The 19541-nt window shown below is 43.7% G+C and overlaps 1 protein-coding gene across 2 annotated transcripts; it reads left to right on the top strand.

The window, feature by feature from the left end:
• The first annotated feature begins 4273 nt into the window (after window positions 1-4273).
• On the top strand, window positions 4274-17860 carry mpp1 (MAGUK p55 scaffold protein 1). Of its 2 annotated transcripts, none has more exons than XM_006799470.3 (12): window positions 4274-4636; window positions 7494-7622; window positions 7715-7793; window positions 7964-8049; window positions 8173-8241; window positions 9455-9651; window positions 10305-10408; window positions 10491-10571; window positions 11788-11868; window positions 11968-12170; window positions 16985-17059; window positions 17141-17860. In XM_006799470.3, the coding sequence occupies exons 1-12, from the start codon at window positions 4514-4516 to the stop codon at window positions 17315-17317; spliced, it is 1404 nt and encodes a 467-aa protein (XP_006799533.1). In that variant the 5' UTR covers window positions 4274-4513; the 3' UTR covers window positions 17318-17860. The 2 variants fall into 2 exon arrangements, with proteins under 2 accessions (XP_006799533.1, XP_035767343.1); XM_035911450.2 differs by lacking the exon at window positions 4274-4636 and adding an exon at window positions 6601-6752.
• Window positions 17861-19541: the final 1681 nt, after the last annotated feature.

The raw sequence follows: 19541 nt of genomic DNA, 5'->3' as shown, positions 1-19541 counted from the left end.
CACAGGAGTATTAGCTTATTATGTACACGTTGGTAAGCTGTCGCAACTGACGAACTGAAACAAACTAGCGTGCTGTGTGTGCAACAGCGCGACGAACATTACCTGTCCTTTTATTAACTGCACAAGTAGTGCTGGTCATAGCTGCTGGCTACCTGTGTAAGGCTGTCATGGGTCTGTAGCTCTGTCCACCGTTTTAGGGAACGTATTTAGTTTTAAAGTATTTAGAACATATTTAGTTTTAAAGTAAGTTTCCGGGCTTTTCCTGCCTTTCTGGAGGGATTATATTTCACTAAAAAACGATCTAATATGCATGTACACATAATTATGCATTATTATAATTATAATATATTAAAAAACACACGCTGTATTTTAAAGAACATACATTAAGAAGCAGATTATATTAGATTTTAAATAAGACAAAATTTGGATTTTACAGCAGTACAATTATTGTATCTCTACGATTTAAAAATGTAATAAGCTTTGCCCCTGCACAGAGTGGATAGTGAAACAAATGGAATCATCATAATGACATTATTTCATATTTATTACTTCCCCCTCCTCATTGTTTTATTATTGTAGCTTCAGTAATAAATAATAATGTGAGGATTCTGGATCAGCACCATGATGCCCATAGTATATACAGTATTCTGAAGGTCTAAAATGTCACTTTGTGTGCGTGCATGTGTGTGTTTTATTTAGATGGATTTAAAAAAAAAAAATATTGTCCAGACATGCCTGGTAAGGACATGAGGAGGAAACAGTAGGAGCTGTGTGAGGCTACTAAAGGCAGTGCTATAACATTTTTCTGTCATCATTTTATTATAGGTTAAGTGCAAGAGTTGTTAGGTGTGGATAATTAGATTATGGTAAATGGTAAATGGCCTGTATTTATATAGCGCTTTACTAGTCCCTAAGGACCCCAAAGCGCTTTACATATCCATTCATCCACACACTGGCAAGCTACACTGTAGCCACAGCCACCCTGGGGCGCACTGACAGAGGCGAGGCTGCCGGACACTGGCGCTACCGGGCCCTCTGACCACCACCAGTGGGCAACGGGTGAAGTGTCTTGCCCAAGGACACAACGACCGAGACTGTCCAAGCCGGGGCTCGAACCGGCAATCTTCCGATTACAAGGCAAACTCCCAACTCTTAAGCCACGATCGCCCCATTATAGTTTATTGCAATAGCAAGTTGTGCCTTGTTCTCAGATAGACAGCAAGTGGAGAGTGATATATGAAATGATGGGATGGAAGGAAGAAGAGAAGCAAAGAGTGATTCACAGGCAGAGCCTAAATTATTTCTCACAGTTTTTTGTTGCCTTATGGTTCCAAGCGCAGTCACCAATCTTTGCATTTTGTTATTATCTCACACTTGTTTAATCAGCTACCATCTCTCCTATGGACTTTTTAATGTCTACAGTCTCAGATCAACACAGCCCTGCCCTCCAGCACTATCCACAGCAACCCCTCAACAGCAACATTGTACCCATCAGGTAAAACATCGGCTACGTTTGCTTTGCCTTGTTGCCCATATTAGATTCTTGATGAATGTGTGTTGTTGTTATTCAGCCTGGTTCAATGTGCCCCTTTTTAACTTTGAACACCCACCCCTTTAAACTTCTGTGCACGGCCCTGCCACAGAGAGTTGACCTAACTTACCACAATCCACCACAACACTGCAAACCCATCAGCCTTCACTATCCATCTAAACTTTTGAATGACATGAAATTATTATTGTGATATTCCACATTATGAAATAGCCTGGTAACTTCTATATGGTTCAAATGATTGGAAAGTCTAATATGGTTTAATTTAATCTTTTAATTTCCAATCTTGCTAGCCGGGGATCGGTCCGCCAGGACCTCTGCTCCTGGCCGCCGCCCGGCTCACATCGCACCCGACCCCTACGTGCCTCCTACGCGTGGTGGGCCTGCAGGAAGATGGGCCCATGTCCCTTTTTCGGGCTGTGCCCGGCCACCAGACCCTCCCAGGGCATGTCTCCAGGGCGGGGCCCCACTAACCCTATCCCGGGCAAGGTGAACTGTTCCCTCGATGGTCTTTTCATAGGGGTCCTCTGAATCACTCTTTGTCTGGTCTCGGGAGGAGGCCCTGGGGCAGAACCAGGACACGCTGGAGATATTATATCTCTCGGCTGGCCTGGGAACGCCTTGGTGTTCCCCCAGATAAGCTGGAGGAGGTGGCTGGGGAGAGGGAGGTCTGGGCTTCTCTGGTTGGGATGCTGCCCCCGCGACCGGGCCCCGGATAAGCGGAAGAAAATGGATGGATGGATTTCCAGTTTGTAAGATTTCCATTGTGGAGAAGTACATACCTTTTAAAGACAATTTCTCATCTTCTTTGCCAGGAAACATCTGAAATATATGTTTTTGAAAAGTAAATGAATAAAAAAAATTATGGATAAAACCAGGATTAATTTGTATCAGAATGATCAGAAGAGAAATGTATGAAGAAGGAACGTAGATGTCATCCAGACCTTTATATCTTTAAGAGATGTCTATAGTTTAGCTAGTTGATTTGTATCTTCTGGTTTCACAAATGAATAAAGCTGGGTATCATGATGTGACGGCTGATAGAAGCAGTAGGATGAATTCTGAGTGTACAGGGCTATTCTCTCTGTTCAATTCAATTCAATTGTGCTTTATTGATATAGCACCATTATGTACCAATATTGTAAGGTAAGACCCTATATAATAGAGAGAGAACCCCAACAATAGATGACCCCCTGTGAGCAAGCACTTGGTGATAGTGGGAAGAAAAAACTCCCTTTAAACAAGGAGTAGAACTGGGCTCAGAGATGGACAGCCATCTGCCATGACTGGTTGGCGGTAAGGGGAAGAAGATTCAGCCAACTTTCAGGCTCCTCTTCTGTGGAACCAGTTCCCAGTTTGCATTTGGGAGACAGACACATTCTCTTCTTTTGAGATTAGGCTTAAAATGTTCCTATTTCAACAAATTGGGGCTGGTTTGGGTGACCCTGAACCCTCACTTAGTTAATCTGCAATAGCTCCGGACTGCTGGGGGCTTCTCATGATCCACTGTTTGTTTCTTCTTCACTCACTTCTGTTTCACTCTCCATGCTGTATTTCATCGTTAATTTTAAACTCTGGCTGTCTCCCATGTGTGTCTTTTGTGCTATCCTCTCTCTGCTCTCTTCAAGGCAGATGGACCCCTCCCTGGTTTTGCTGGAGGTTTCTTTTTGCAAGGGAGTTTTTCCTTCCCACTGTCACCCAGTACTTGCTGCTAGGAGGTTTTCTGATTATTTGAGTTTTCTATTTATTATTGTAGTCTACTTGCAATATAAAGCTACTTGAGATATAGTGATGTGGTTTCTATATAAATGAAACTGAATTGAATTGAAAGCGGTGTAATATAAATCTATTTAACGTTCATTAAAACAGTAAAGGAGATGAAATCCATGTGTTTTTGTGAACCAGCCCTCAGTTCACCTGTCAAAAAAAGACTGCATACATGCTTGTATATGTTGTATGAGTACACAGTGGAAATAGACAGGCCATTTTAAGAACGGGGCTTCCTGCTCACAGTCTCCCACAGCTGCACTGTATTAAACCTAATCACATGCAGTGTCCATGTTGCAACACTGATGTCATCTGTAATCACTCAGTAATGTATCAGTAATCACTCGACTTTCCCACTGATTATTTTTTTTAGTGTTTGTTTGTTTGTTCGTGTGTTAAATTAGCACAGAGAGACTATCACACTGCAGCTGGGTACACTATGTTCCAAACTGAAGTTCTTGCAAGCTAGCTGCTGGAATCACCGTGACTACGTTATTTTTTGCTTCCCTGTAGCTTGAGAGGGTAGCCCTGCTGAAAATGCTGCGGTAATGTTGCATTCTCCACCTGTGGGACATTTAGCACTTTGTGGGGCTCAAAATGGAAATTGATTTCCGTGTTGGCCCATCAGATTCCAAAGGCTTATTTAGCACCGGTTTTGAATTATTTTTGTAATCTTTTATAAAAAATAAAACTGTATAAACGAAAAATAAACAAAGAATCTTTAAAAAAGGTTTTTATGACACATAGGCAGATGATGTTTGAATAAACATCGCAGTTTAGAGAAAGCCTATAGATCAATAGGGATATACGATGCCAACGTAGAAATATCCAAAGAAAATAACAATAAGAAGCGCTACATTATCGTTTGTAATTCTCTGATTTCCGCTCATTTTGTGACGATAACTTCAATAATGAGATCCCTGAGCTCGCACGGGGAATGTGAACGCATCAGCAGCCAGCCCCTCAGAGCTCAGCAGCAGTCAGATGCATGTTTACTTGCTTTGTCAGCGGTGTCCCTGCAGTAGTTATCGCATGAACCTCACCTACTGCTGATCAAATCTTTGGACTTTTATCTCCGACAGTGACTTATCTCATAGTCACTCCTTATCAGCAGTTTGTGGCCAGTGTCTTGAGGACTTTGATCGAGGGGGCAAATCGAGTTCACTGTGTGTGTGTTTTTTTTATCTAACGGGAAAGATGACGTTAAAATCCAATAAAAACGATCCCACTGTCACACTGGAGTCCGTGAACAGCGTCCGGACAACCCTTTCCGATCTCTACCTGGAGCAGCTCCTTCAAAACAAACCAAAGTCTGACAAGGTAAGATGATCTTTTTTGTATATACCTTATTAATTTATTTAGACCCCTCTGATTTCGCTGTTCTTATTTGCTTCCGGGAAGCAGATACGGGGACATGTGATCGTTGTTTATTTCCGAACAAGATCTCTAAGAATAGACCCGTTTATGTTTTCATACTGCAGCAGCTGAATGTGTTGATCTCTTAAACAAAGAACATTTAGATCTTTACTGTGTTAGCAGCTTCTTCATTGCTCAGCACTATCGGTCAGCCTCAGCTTGAAATCAGCAGACATTGCTGTGGCAGTTTCAGTTCTCCATTTCTCACAAATTCACGCAAGTATTTTGACAACTTGGGGAAAACATTAGGGAAGGGGTTTTTTTTGTTGGTTTTCTTTTAGCCATCATAAGACTATGTTCCTGTATTTCACAGAGTAGTATGAACTGTCTCATTAACCAGCTGGGCTATAGTGATATGAACGCATTTAAGAGCGGCAATAAGATCATAAGGAAGTAACATGTCAGCTGTGAAGTCGTTTCTGGGACTGTGCCTTCCTCCAGTTTTGAAACATATTGTGTAATTTTGCTTACAGCTTACCCTGAGCCTCTGCTCAGGAATCAGTCAAGTAAAAGTTGTTTACACCACACTGCCAAACACACTGTTAAACTTGTTTACATTTTCCTCCCCTTAAAGATCCCGGAGTTTGTCATGAAAATACTGTCTTTGCCTCTAACAAAGACTAAGCTAACAAGTATGACTGAAAAGATGTCCCAGAAAACATGTAGAATATGTCAGAAGGGAGAAAGCCAGAGTTAAATCTCTGGCACACTTTAGACCTGGATTTGATTTCTAGCAGGAGACCGGTGTCTTCTCAGAATTTGAAAAGTCAGCACTGAGCCACTGAGGGAAATGTGAAAGAGAGGAAACTTTATTCCTGACATCAGCAGTTTGCAGTTCAATAGCCTTGAGTTGCAATCTTGCCAGCATATCTTTCTGCTCCATGTTAATCAGCATGTCTCTAACTGAGGTCATGAGGGCATTATCTTAAATGGTGTGTTTAAGGCTGATTTATCATATTTTGTGTCTTTCTTTCTTACTTTTTTCTTTTTTTTTGCTCCTTTGCACTGAGTTGTGCTTCTAATATCTCATGCTTAATAACTGTGTACTGCCCTACTTAGATAGACAATAAGGCATTTAAGGTCTTAAGGCAAGTTGAGGCAAGTTGATAAGCAGGGACTTTTGGCAGTTCTTTCCTCCTTTTTTTTCTCCTTTTTTGTGGAAAGCTCATTAACCACACAGTGTTCAAATGTCAACTATTAATCTCCTACTGTGTTTCTCCAAGAGATCAATAGAAGGAAAACAAAAACCTGTAAACCCTACATTGGGGAGGGCTGATGATTTATATTCCTTTAGTTAAAAACAGCAGATCATGTAAGAAAGATAAAGTATAATCAACTATTCTGTGTTATATTAGACCAGTAACCCAACTGTGTGCAGAAAAGCAAATGGAACTCCTGCTCTAGATTTTTATGGTGAATTAATTTATCTCGGCACGGATGGTCTTCCTCTACACGCCTGTCACCTTCTGTTTTTCACCCTGAAGAGACAAGTCGCTGATTTGAACGCTCTTTCTTTACCCCGATGCTCCTCCAAACTTGAAACCAGCATTAAAACTGTGGCCACGACCTGACCATACTTGTTGAAGGATAGCTTGTTACCAGTTACTGAAGCATTGCTCAAACCTTTAATTAAATCTTGATCTCGTTACACTCCAAGTGGTGGAGCTGACAGAGCTCACTGTCAACATCTTGATGAGGTGAGTTTTATTAAAAGGACCCGTTAGTGCTAGTCTAAATCTAATTCCTCAAGAGATCAGAGACATTTCTGCTCCTTTCTTCAGACACGTTCAGCTGATTTGTGAGTAAGCGGATTACTCAATACATTATTGCGGATTCTTCTTTGTGTGTGAAAGGAATCACTCCTCACAGAGAAGTGACCTGACTGGCTGTCATGGCTCCTGCATCTGGCTCATCAGTGCAGGAGTAGTTTCTAAACCCAGAGGTGACTTTAGAGCAGCTAAAGCTATTGGTGAGGTGGACAGTGATAACGATTGGATTATTGTAATGCTGATGATGGAAGGTAGATAATTTTTTTTTTTTTTTGCTGAAGCAGTGCTGATGTGTCATATTCACGCAAGAAAGTTTGCTGATGCAGGCAATCATCTCTCTGATGTCAGTTAAGTGAACAAATTATAAAAGCCTTGATATGGTGCACTCATTGCCCGATCCTGGAGGGCACTTTACTCTCACAGAGTCATTACGTGGTATCTTATCTTGTACTCAGTAGATTTAATGTAATTCCGTAGTGTCTTGATTTGTCAGGGGAGCTACGTGGATTTCTTCTCTTACGGCGATGCTTACACTCTGGAAATAACTCGGACGAGGTTGTCCTGCTATGCTTTTGGTGTAAAAGAATAGCACAAATCTACACATTTGATTTCTGTAGCAAACATTCAAGCAGCATGCTTCGTAGTGTATTCGTTTTGCTACATCAGTGCTTTGTTCATCACACTGCTGGTATCCATGACCACACGAACCTGGTGGACCAGATGAGTGGACGTGGCTAATGAAGTGTGTTTTAATGTCTGGTTAATTTTCAACTTTGAACATATGTTGAAAGTGCAAAGGAAACGTAGCTGTTGTGCTCACAAGAGCAGAAAGTGTCCGCCGCCGTTATTAGAAAGAGCAGTAAGCTAATGATCTGATCTGACAGAATGGTGAATTCGGTTCCCTGTATAATGGGAGGCTTGTTGTTTTTTTAGTTAATTTTATTTCCTGTGATGTCATGTGATTCACTTGTTTTCTTTCTTCATTTTAACAGGCAGCTATGCAAAACTATGAGAATCAGGGGGCTGACTTTTACACCAACGGCAGTGCTGGACACAGAAATTGCACAGAGGTTCCCAGGATGAAAGAAGTGGCGTTTGAAAAGAGTGCTTCAGAGCCAATGGTATGTAATCAGCCTCGACTGTTCGCTCAGGGCTCGTGCTTTACATTTTGAAGAAATGATTCCTCCTCATTGACTGTGGTCTGTGTCTGTAGGGGGTCACTCTGAAACTGAACGAGAAACAGCGATGCACGGTGGCCAGGATATTGCATGGAGGGATGATTCACAGACAAGGTGATTCAGCACATTTTGTTTTTTGTTTTGTTTTTTTTACAGTTTGCAGGAATTGTGCAAGAAAAGATATTAATATAGAGTCACGAGGGAGTTTTATCTGATGTCCTGATTAGTTGTTATAGTACTGGAGGATCAGTAAGACATCTAGTTTGAATTCTTTGTCTTTCCAGGGTCTATACACGAAGGGGATGAAATAGCAGAAATCAATGGAAAAACTGTGACAAACCAAACTGTAGATCAGCTACAAAAGATCCTGGTAAGCCACCAGCTCTTAAGTCCTTCCATTTATGTTTGGAGCTATACTGAATCACAGTTTTTGCACTTCATTTTAACTCGGCATTGCTATAAAAACATAAATCCGTTTCTATTTTACATACAGAGAGAAACCAATGGAGTCGTCACGATGAAAATTATACCCAACATGAAGAGTCGATCCCGAATCTGCGAGGTAACGATACGACCGACAGACCATGCACAGCTTTAGTGTTGTGATGCTTATGTTGAATAACGTGTTTCATATTTATTCTCTCCAAGATACTTTCGAGATTTGCATGAGTGAATCCAGGAAAGCAAGCTTTTCTGGTCATATTAGAGCACAGTCAAGTATTAGTTTGGTCACTTTTCTCGCAGTCTTTTTCTTGTGCATCTTACTTGCTTACAATGATTTTGTTTAGGTGAATCTGCTGTTAGTCAGTGAACAAACCAGGTGACTATAAACCTAGCTTTAATGTTAAGAACATCACTCATTGTTGCTAGTTTGACATGAAATACATTGGTAGTGTGTTTCATTCTGCCATCTAGTGACCACAGCATGTCTCTCCATTGACATCTTTCTTGTGGCATAAAAATGGCTGCCCTGTAACATACTTTTAATTACATACGACATCAACTTAAAATAGCTTTAAAAGAATTGACATATATTTCTTTTTCAGCATTAAAGTTCGTCCCTGTTGTGGTCAGTGATGGCAGTTTACTTTAAAGATTGTACTGCATTAATATGTAGGCATTGTTAATATGCTTTCCATACAAAGAACAGCATTTTTGGTGACCCAGATCACTCCAGTGCATCAATGTTTGTGCACATTTTGGGGTGTAAGCTTGTGTAAACGTCCACTGGAGTCTCTTGGGGAAACCACAAATACATGTTCATGGACTCTACTAACATTAGTAATCGTTCACGCTGAGGGGAACCTACATGTGTTCCTGCTATGATCTTTGACAGTTTCCTCAAGGTTTGCACCCTTTGGATTTTAACCTGAGATATAAAAAGTAACAAATCCTTGATACTAGTAGGTCAATAGTTATTTATTCGCACAAGCAGACCTTGTCCCTTGGTTAGAAATGTAGCCATGTCCACAGTTTGAAAGGAGCTGTCCAAGATCATATCATGAAATTGTTTACTAGTATTCTACTTCAGGGTGAATTCACAGTTATCAGTAGAATCATAGAATCGTAGACTTCAGATAAACTATTAAGTTCTACAGATTAGTATGTCGATATTAGAAACGTTACTCCCGGCTGACCTTAAATAAGTGTTGGGTGATAACTGAACGCTCTGGTAAGGTCAGCAGGTTATCAGTAGTACCTTACATAATACCCACTGTAAATGTTGAGTTCTTTTACTGCCAGGGGAACTAATAAGATTTGTTCACAATCTCCAGATGTACATGAGGGCTCAGTTCAATTATGACCCTGCCACAGATGACCTCATCCCGTGCAAAGAGGCAGGTCTGAAGTTTCAGACTGGGGACATCATTCAGATTATCAACAAGCAGGATCCAAACTGGTGGCAGGGCAGAGTGGAGAGCAGTGCTACTGACTTTGCTGGACTCATACCTTCTCCAGAGCTCCAAGAATGGTAAACTCTTTAATATACCAATCACATCACAAATCAGTCCAATTTTATTTTATTTATATAGCGCCAAAATCACAACAATAGTTGCTTTAAAGAACTTTATATTTTAACGTAACTGTAAGGTAAGGTACAATAATAGAGAGAAATCGCCAGCAATTAGACAACATCCTATGGGCAAGCACTTGGCAACAGTGGGAAGGGAAAACTCCCTTTTAACAGGAAGAAACCTCCAGCCTCAGGGAGGGGCATACCTGCCATTACGGCAATGTTCTGTTTGGAAAGTGTCCTGCCTGACATCCCCATTCTCCAAGCAGTACAATGCACCCCAGCACCAGGATAAAACTGGTCCAGATTGACTGGGTTTCAAACTGCCCAAAGCTCAACCAAAACAATTATTCACGGGTTCTGCCAGGCTAAGCTCAATCCATCAAAACCCAAAACCTCAACTCATTGGACCAAAGGATCTATTGATAGAAAACCACAAGATGCTCTTAAGAATGGTAGTGCCCATGCCCCACGTGGTCAGAGCTCCCTAACATCATGTTAGGGATGTACATGATCTAGGTTTGCTGGTTTAATGTCGTGGCTGATTTATAATACAGAGTGAACTGTACCAGATATTCTCAGGCTAACTTAAATACCTGTTTTCCCTGCAGGAGGGTGGCCAGTAAAAGCAAGGCCAAAGAGGGCACTCAGTCCTGCAGCCCATTTGGAAAGAAAAAGAAGTGCAAGGACAAGTACCTAGCTAAACACAGCTCCAGTAAGTAGAACACTGCAACTCTCAGTCCCACAGTTTCATTCATTTCTTCTCTTGTGCGATCTAAAATAATCTTCTTCTGCAGTTTTTGACCAGCTGGATGTGATTTCTTATGAGGAGGTTGTTCGGCTCCCAGCTTTTCAAAGGAAAACACTGGTCCTTATTGGTAAGCTTCCTAGCTCAGTTATATTGTAAGTTTGTAACCTTTGCCTTTTGCTTTCCACATCACAATATATCACAATAGGAAATAAAACAAGCAAGATGCAGAAAATGTGCACAATCATCAGATCAGTCACTTTTTTCCTGGGTTTCAGAAATAATTCAGTTTTCAGTTTCATTTGTCATATGCAAGTCAACATCGCAATGAAATGTATTTGACGAGCAGAAGACAGTCACTCAGCAGAATGGTACAGTAAAAGAAAAAAAATAAATAAATAAAAAATAAATAGAAAAATAGTAAAGAGCAAAATATTAATAAGATGTAGTAAAATAAATCAATAAATAAGAATAATAATACCCCGAGAAGTTTTCATACCCTTCACAATGTAAGTAGACTGATGGCCTTTTTATTCCTCTAACGTGGTGCAGGTTGTTACCATCCGTGGACTAATAAAAATAATAAGATGTTCATTGTTAAAACATTGTCCAGAATCCTCTGTGGGCTATGAAGGCCTGAAGTCTGGAAGCCATGATCATAACTAAAGAATAAATTTTCTTTGTTAGCGATTCTTTGTCAGGCTTTTACTGCAGCTGTGTGCAGCTGTGCAGCTTTTTTGTCTTTAGCATCAAAAGAATCCTGTGATTATCCACCACTGTTTTCTTTAATGGGTTGCCAGGTCTGTTAATGATGCATTTTGCCAGCATGGTCTGTTTTTTTTTCGTTGTTTTTCTGTGAGAGCTGTTAGGCCACGCTTAATGTTACTGCTTTTGATGTGTAAGGATGTCTTGCTTTACTTGCATCGAGAGCCCTTTTGAATATATGCTGTGGATTCACAACAGTAAATTCCAAAAACAGATGCCATACTTGGAATCGGCTGTAGACTATTTGCCTGCTTAAATTAATGAGATATAACACAGGAATAGCTCAGATGTGTCTATCAACCCGTTTTGAGTCACTTGAGTCCAATTAGCTCTGATTCCCTGTAAAATAGTGGACTACAATAGCTGAGAGCCTACACTTTTAGCCCACATTTGTTAAGTAACAGTAACTTTAATATGCTTTAGCAAGAAGTTAAAATAACATAGATTGTGTCTTCATTGAAATTGCATATAAGTATATCTTTATTCAACGGTAATGAAAGCATAGTTAGCACAGTTTGGGTCTGAGTAAAATTTCCTTAAAAAATTAGCACTGTTTTGTTAATTCTGCCTTTTTTTCTCAGGGGCACCTGGTGTTGGAAGGAGTCATATTAAGAATGCACTGTTGACACGATACCCCGAGAAGTTTTCATACCCTTCACCACGTAAGTAGACTGACGGCCTTTTTATTCCTCTAACGTGGTGCAGGTTGTTACCATCCGTGGACTAATTCTCACTAATTCTTAACTCTCATTCTTGCGCAGACACCACCAGACCCCAACGTAAGGATGAAGAGAATGGAAAGGAATATTACTTCATCTCCCATGAAGCCATGACCAAGAGCATCTCTGGAAACGAGCTGCTGGAGTATGGCAGCTTCCAGGGTTTCATGTTCGGCACCAAAATTGAGACCATCCAGAAGATCCACACGCAGGGCAAAATCGCTCTGCTGGATATAGAACCACAGGTTAGCGCCAAACTTCTTGTCATGTAGCATCAAAGCAGTTGATCTAAATAAAGAATACTGTGTCTGCCCTGGAGTGCTATTTTACCATTTCTCAAAGTTGCATAAACTCACTAAATGTTTTTATGCTTAATTTGAGAGCTTTTTTGCTTTCTTAAAGTTCTTTAGAATTGAGATACACCTACATGAATTAGCTTCACTCAAAGGGAAAGAAAATGCTTATCCAATCCAATTTTTGCCCTTTAACCTAACCCATCCATCCATCCATCCATCCATCCATCCATCTTCATCCGCTTTATCTGGGGCCGGGTCGCGGGGGCAGCAGCCTAAGCAAAGAGGCCCAGACCTCCCTCTCCCCAGCCACCTCCTCCAGCTCATCCGGGGGAACACCAAGGCGTTCCCAGGCCAGCCGAGAGATATAATCTCTCCAGCGTGTCCTGGGTCTGCCCCGGGGCCTCCTCCCGGTGGGACATGCCTGGAACACCTCACCCAGGAGGCGCCCAGGGGGCATCCTTACCAGATGCCCAAACCACCTCAGCTGGCTCCTTTCGATGTGGAGAAGCAGCGGCTCTACTCTGAGCCCCTCCCGGATGGCCGAACTTCTCACCCTATCTCTAAGGGAGATGCCAGCCACCCTTCGGAGGAAGCTCATTTCCGCCGCTTGTATCCGCGATCTCGTCCTTTCGGTCACTACCCACAGCTCGTGGCCATAGGTGAGGGTAGGGACGTAGATCGACCGGTAAATTGAGAGCTTCGCTTTTACACTCAGCTCCCTCTTCACCACGACGGACCGGTGCAGCGTCTGCATTACTGCAGCTGCAGCCCCAATCCGTCTGTCGATCTCCGGCTCCCTTCTCCCATCACTCGCGAACAAGACCCCGAGATACTTGAACTCCTCCACTTGGGGCAGGACCTCATCCCCGACCCGGAGTGGGCACTCCACCCTTTTCCGGCTGAGGCATGGCCTCAGATTTGGAGGTGCTGATCCTCATTCCCGCTGCTTCACACTCGGCTGCGAACCGCTCCAGTGCGAGCTGGAGGCCCTCACCCGATGAAGCCAACAGAACCACATCATCCACAAAAATCAGAGATGAGATCCTGAGGCCACCAAAGCGAAAGCCCTCCGCCACTTGGCTGCGCCTAGAAATCCTGTCCATAAAAATTATGAACAGAACCGGTGACAAAGGGCAGCCCTGGCGGAGCCCATCACCCACCGGGAACGAGTCCGACTTATTGCCGGCAATGCGAACCAAGCTCTTGCAACGGTTGTATAGGGATCGAATGGCCCGTAGCAATGGGCCAGACACCCCATACTCCCGCAACACCTCCCACAGGACACCCCGAGGGACACGGTCGAATGCCTTCTCCAAGTCCACAAAACACATGTAGACTGGTTGGGCAAACTCCCATGCCCCCTCAAGTATCCTTGAGAGGATGAAGAGCTGGTCCAGTGTTCCGCGACCAGGACGAAAACCGCATTGTTCCTCCTGCATCAGAGGTTCGACTAGCGGACGAACTCTCCTTTCCAGCACCCTGGCATAGACTTTCCCGGGGAGGCTGAGGAGTGTGATCCCCCTGTAGTTGGAACACACCCTCCGGTCCCCCTTCTTAAAGATGGGGACCACCACCCCGGTCTGCCAATCCACGGGTACTGCCCCTGATCTCCACGCAACATTGCAGAGGCGTGTCAGCCAGGACAGCCCTACAACGTCCAGAGCCTTCAGGAACTCGGGGCGGACCTCATCAACACCAGGGGCTCTGCCACCAAGGAGTTGTTTAACTGCCTCAGTGACCTCGCCCCCAGAAATTGGCGGGTCATTCCCCTCATCCCCAGACTCTGCTTCCTCCTTGGAAGACGCGTCAGTGGGATTAAGGAGGTCCTCGAAGTATTCCTTCCACCGCCTGACAATTTTCTCAGTCGACGTCAGCAGCGCTCCGCCAGCACTATACACAGTGCAGGTAGAGCACCGCTTTCCCCTCCTGAGACGCCTGACGGTTTGCCAGAACCTCTTCGAGGCAGTCCGAAAGTCTTTTTCCATGGCCTCTCCGAACTCCTCCCACACCCGAGTTTTTGCTTCAGCCACTGCCCGAGCCGCATTCCGCTTGGCCTGTCGATACCTGTCGGCTGCCTCCGGAGTCCCACAGGCTAACCAAGCCCGATAGGATTCCTTCTTCAGCCTGGTGGCTCCCTTCACCTCTGGTGTCCACCATTTGGTTCGGGGATTACCACCACGGCAGGCACCAACCACCTTGCGGCCGCAGCTCAATGCAGCAGCTTCGGCAATGGAGGCGCTGAACATGGTCCATTCGGACTCAATGTCCCCCGCCTCCCTCGGAATGCTGTTGAAGCTCTGCCGGAGGTGTGCGTTGAAGATCTCGCGGACTGGGGCCTCTGCTAGTCGTTCCCAGCACACCCTCACTACGCGTTTAGGTGCACCAGGTCTGTCCAGCGTCCTCCCCCGCCACCTGATCCAACTCACCACCAGGTGGTGATCAGTTGACAGCTCAGCCCCTCTCTTTACCCGAGTGTCCAGAACATATGGTCGCAGGTCTGGTGATACGATTACAAAATCGATCATCGACCTACGGCCTAGAGCGTCCTGGTGCCACGTGCACTTATGGACACTCTTATGTTCGAACAAGGTGTTCGTTATGGCCAAACTGTGATTAGCACAGAAGTCCAATAACAAAGCACCGCTCGGGTTCAGATCAGGGAGGCCGTTCCTCCCAATCACGCCCCTCCAGGTCTCGCTGTCGTTACCCACGTGAGCATTGAAGTCTCCCAGCAGGACAACAGAGTCTCCAGGTGGAGCACCTTCCAGCACCTCCCCCCCCAGGGACTCTAAGAAGGCTGGGTACTCCGAACTGCCACTCGGCGCATAAGCGCAGATGACAGTCAGGACCCGTTCCCCGACCCTAAGGCGCAGGGAACAAACCCTCTCGTCCACCGGGAAAAACCCCAACGTACCGGCAGCAAGCCGAGGGGATATTAGAATACCCACCCCAGCCCGCCGCCTCTCACCAGGGGCAACTCCAGACTGAGACAGAGTCCAGCCCCTCTCCAGGAGACTGGTTCCAGAGCCCAAGCCGTGCGTAGAGGTGAGCCCGACTATATCTAGCCGGTACCTCTCAACCTCACGCACTAACTCAGGCTCCTTCCCCACCAGAGAGGTGACATTCCATGTCCCTATTGCCAGTCTTGGCAGCCGGGGGTCAGTCCGCCAGGGCCTCCGCTCCTGGCCGCCACCCGGCACACAATGCACCCGACCCCTATGGCGCCTCCTGCGGGTGGTGGGCCTGCGGGAGGATGGGCCCATGTCTCCTCTTCGGGCTGTGCCCGGCCGGGCCCCATGGACTAAGGCCCGGCCACCAGACGCTCGCCCTCGGGCACCCTCCCCGGGCCTGGCTCCAGGGCGGGGCCCCGGTAACCCTATCCCGGGCAGGGTAAACTGTTCCCTCTGTGTTTTTTTTCATAGGGGTCTTCTGAATCGCTCTTTGTCTGGTCCCTCACCCAGGACCAATTTGCCATGGGAGACCCTACCAGGGGGCAAAAGCCCCCAGACAACATAGCCCCTGGGATCCCTGGGACACACAAACCCCTCCACCACGATAAGGTTGCGATTCACGGAGGAGCCTTTAACCTAACCACATTGTTAAAGTAATATGGTGCAGATTCAGCAGTCATATTATTAGCTATTGTTTCAGTAGCTATAGCTGTGTTTGCTATACCTACTATCCACCTTTGACAAACCAAAGATGATAATTTTATATTCTCCTGCAGTGAGTTGCTTTTGTACTCATATTCATGCAGCAAAGTGTACATAGAAGTGATAATGTGGTATATTTTAGGATAGTCTAGACTGAAGTAGTTATTAAAAAATCCCCTAAAATCCCCTTATGTTAAATAATGACTCAAAATGCATCTTTTTGAATGAAATTCACACTCCTTACAGGTAAACGTATGATTTTTTATAATGATTTCATTTTTCAAATTATTTTTCAAATAAAACTGGGCTAACAAGTGAAGGAAAAGCTGCTCCTTCTGTGCAAGTCAGTCTCTTGCACTGCAAAAACAATTCATATTTGCCTTTAACTTGTCTTGTTAAGAGGATGTTTAAAGTATCAGATGTGTGAAATGCCCTGTACTTCATCAGTTCTTCTTCTTCTTCCGGCTGCTCCCTTTAGCGGTCAGCCGATCATCAGATCATCTGAATCCATTTCACCCCATCCCTAGCATCCTCCACTGTCACACCAACCCTCCTGCAATGCATCCACGAATCTCCTTTGTAGTTTTCCTCTTTTCCGTCTGCCTGGCAGCTTCATATTACATGATCTGATATCCCATCTTGGACGAAGCTGTCATTGTTCCTACATCATCAAAACATTAGTTCAGGATCAACATCGCAACTGACAAATGACTTTGTCTGAGCATTCAGTTAGCATTAGACAAGAAGCTAGCTTATGCTTTTAAAAACTATCACTGGTGAAGCAACGTGAGTAACCTAAATTTGTCTAACAGCAAACCAAACTTGAAAGTCCACCTTGCAGTGTAATGACATCACAACAACGTAACTGCTCAGTTGCGACGCTGATTCAAAACTAACGTTGTTGTGATGATACAGGAACAACACCAACACATAGATAGTAGATGCACTGCTCCATATTCAACATTTTTTGTACAGAATATCCATATTCCCTCATCTGCACATGTCTAAACCATCTCTGCCTTGCCTCTCCAAATTCTTCATCAAACTGCTCAACGTAAGCTGTCCCACTGATGTACGTGCTTCTAAACTACCACTAAATCCTTCTTACAGACCTTGAAACTCTTGCGGACAGCTGATTTTGCACCTCTGGTAGTTTTCATTGCACCGACCAACACCGCTCCCCAGGTACTACATCTTATCCAAGTGTTTTAAAATCGCCAAATTTCCCAACCACAAACTGCTAATCATCTACATCTCCTCTCCTAGACGGAAAATCTGCAGATGATCCAGAAAGAGTCAGACGCCATCCTGAGCACATATGGACACTTCTTTGATGTGGTTCTCATCAACAACGACGTGGATGAAAGTGTTAAGGGTGTGGAGGAGGCCATGGAGCGGGCCACGTCCACCCCTCAGTGGGTGCCTGTGTCATGGGTGTACTGAAAGATGTTTGGCACCACTATGATACCTTCTTTTTGTTGAATAGCAGTGCAATATCACTCCTTTACGCAATGCCCCACGTGTCTGTGGGCTTACTTTTAGGTAAATGTTAATTGTCACAGAGATTTTTTTGCACTATTGCGTTTTTAAAAAGAAGCAATATGTTGACAGGGTTATCTCAGAGAGTCGAGAGCCTCGCCAGGGATGGTTTATTTGGCTGTTTAGACACTTTGTGCTTCAGGGACTAACTGGTGAAGTTTTGGTGCCGCACATCTTTGGGATTATTTGGAAAGTAAAAAAAAAAGCAAAACGGGGCGATAACTGTGAATGAAATCCTCACTCTGACGTAACTGAGTTTTAACAGGCACATCCTGAAATTGTTCATGCTGCGAGTGTAGTGCCATATATCATTGTTTGTCACAGAAAACCCTTCGCTGAATCATTAGAGCCTCGCAAAAATGTATACCTCATATGTTACTAGAAAAGGCACTTTGAAACAAAAAAATAAATCTCCCATCTCTGTTGCAATTGAGTCTTTGAATGTGTTTTACGTTAAAAGCTGTTTCTCAGACCTTTCGTGGGATTATTTTTGACAGTTTGCTTGTCGTTAGGTCATCTCCTTTCATTGGATCACAAACATGAAAGGGCGTCTTTGAACCGAAATATAAAAGTCGAGGTTTAGTCTTTATTGTTTCGGTGTCATCTAGACTTTTTCTGCCTAAAGTGGTTCATCATAACGGGGCAGACGTAAGACATACTTCAAATCTCTCTTAACATTTTGGTCTTAGATGGTGGGGTGCAAAAGGTTCATGTCTGCCTGAATATTTCAGAGCACATCATAGCTCAAGGCTGCCATCAATAATAGATCAAGGCGTGCATGTCTGAATGGTAGGATACAAGCAATGCACCTGTATCAACCACATTGCAATTCGTCCCTCATCCACACTGTGGGATAAACACTTACAGGCTGTACATGACAATGAATTTCATTCCAATTCAGTTTTGCACAGAGTTCCTGGCAGCAAACGCGTACAGACTGAAATTAAAACATGTCGCTCCATGGATGGATATATTTATGAGTGTGCAAATAAAGGACACAGTTTAGTTCTTAAGCCATTAAAGCCAATGTGGATTTGAAAGATATCAAAATTAAGTTGAAGGTAAGGCTTGACAGTGAAATCTGGTGTATGGTGTACTGGAAGCAAACACGTGGAAAATCCGTGCCGATTTAAATTGTGTCTTTTCAAGAATTAAGAAAAGGAACAAACATTTTTAAGTCTACAAACTTAAGCTGCACAGTTTAAAAAAAAAAAAAAAAGGTGTTATTTCATCATCAGCTGATTAGCTGTGTTCAGGTCTCAATGCTTTCTATACATATGAAATGAAAAACCAAAACATCATAATAACAAGCTGGGTTTTCTCAATTTTTTATTGCGTGCCAGCTGTACAACATCTTCCACATCGTGACTGAGGTCATCGTTGTGAAGGGGATAGTTACCAGTGCATCGTTAGCCTGTGAGGGGGTGGCCAGTGAAGTAACGCTGCCTTTTGATGCCACCAAGTGGTTGAGTGTGAGCAGCTACAGCTCCTCTGCTGCAGGCTAACAAGAGGATTCTTCAGCTCTGTAACAATAACCCCAAACACCATAATAAGTTGTATTTGCCAAATTTTAGACCAGCAATCTAGTGCACATTTACATGGTCTTGTTAAATTTTCTTCTAGCGTGACATTTTTACCATGATTGAACCTTATCAACGGACGCAAACGCAGAGAATTAAAGAAAACAGGGCCTGTTTTTCACCATTTCAACCTTACATTTGTTTGGTCTTGCAAGGTATTTCAGTTTGTGTGGTTTATTAATGCAGCAGAACAAGCCCACTGGTGTGTCACATAGGATCATATTAAATTTAACTGTGCTTTGTGTTATTTATTTTACCAAGGATGTCCCCAGTCTTGCACAGCAACACAGTTGTTCATTACACAGATTGTAATGGAAACACTATAGATATATTTTTTTAGCCAAAGGTAAAACATAATTAAGGCACATTGATTTCCATACACTGTGTTGATCCTGCAGCAGTGGGAGCAGCTTCCACTCTCTTAGGGTTTATAGTACATTAATTGAACTCTGCCTCGTTATCATCTTCAGCTTGGAACATCTTTGAAGGTAATACATTTGGGGCAGCTGTCAAGAGCTCTCTAGACCTACAAACAATAACTATTTTTA

This window comes from Neolamprologus brichardi, chromosome 10, assembly GCF_056152115.1.
Source record: "Neolamprologus brichardi isolate AB-2024 chromosome 10, ASM5615211v1, whole genome shotgun sequence".
NCBI classification, from domain to species: domain Eukaryota; kingdom Metazoa; phylum Chordata; class Actinopteri; order Cichliformes; family Cichlidae; genus Neolamprologus; species Neolamprologus brichardi.
Note: the sequence above shows the minus strand (reverse complement) of the source record. Positions and strands in the feature narration are given on the sequence as shown.

What these genes read in the sequence shown, in the direction of transcription:
- mpp1 (XM_006799470.3), top strand. Translation starts at nt 4,514, where the DNA reads ATGACGTTAAAATCCAATAAAAACGATCCCACTGTCACACTGGAGTCC. An exon ending in GTTTTCATACCCTTCACCAC is followed by an intron (nt 11,869 to 11,967) that starts GTAAGTAGACTG and finishes ATTCTTGCGCAG; the next exon opens with ACACCACCAGACCCCAACGT. An exon ending in CGACCAACACCGCTCCCCAG is followed by an intron (nt 17,060 to 17,140) that starts GTACTACATCTT and finishes CTCCTCTCCTAG; the next exon opens with ACGGAAAATCTGCAGATGAT.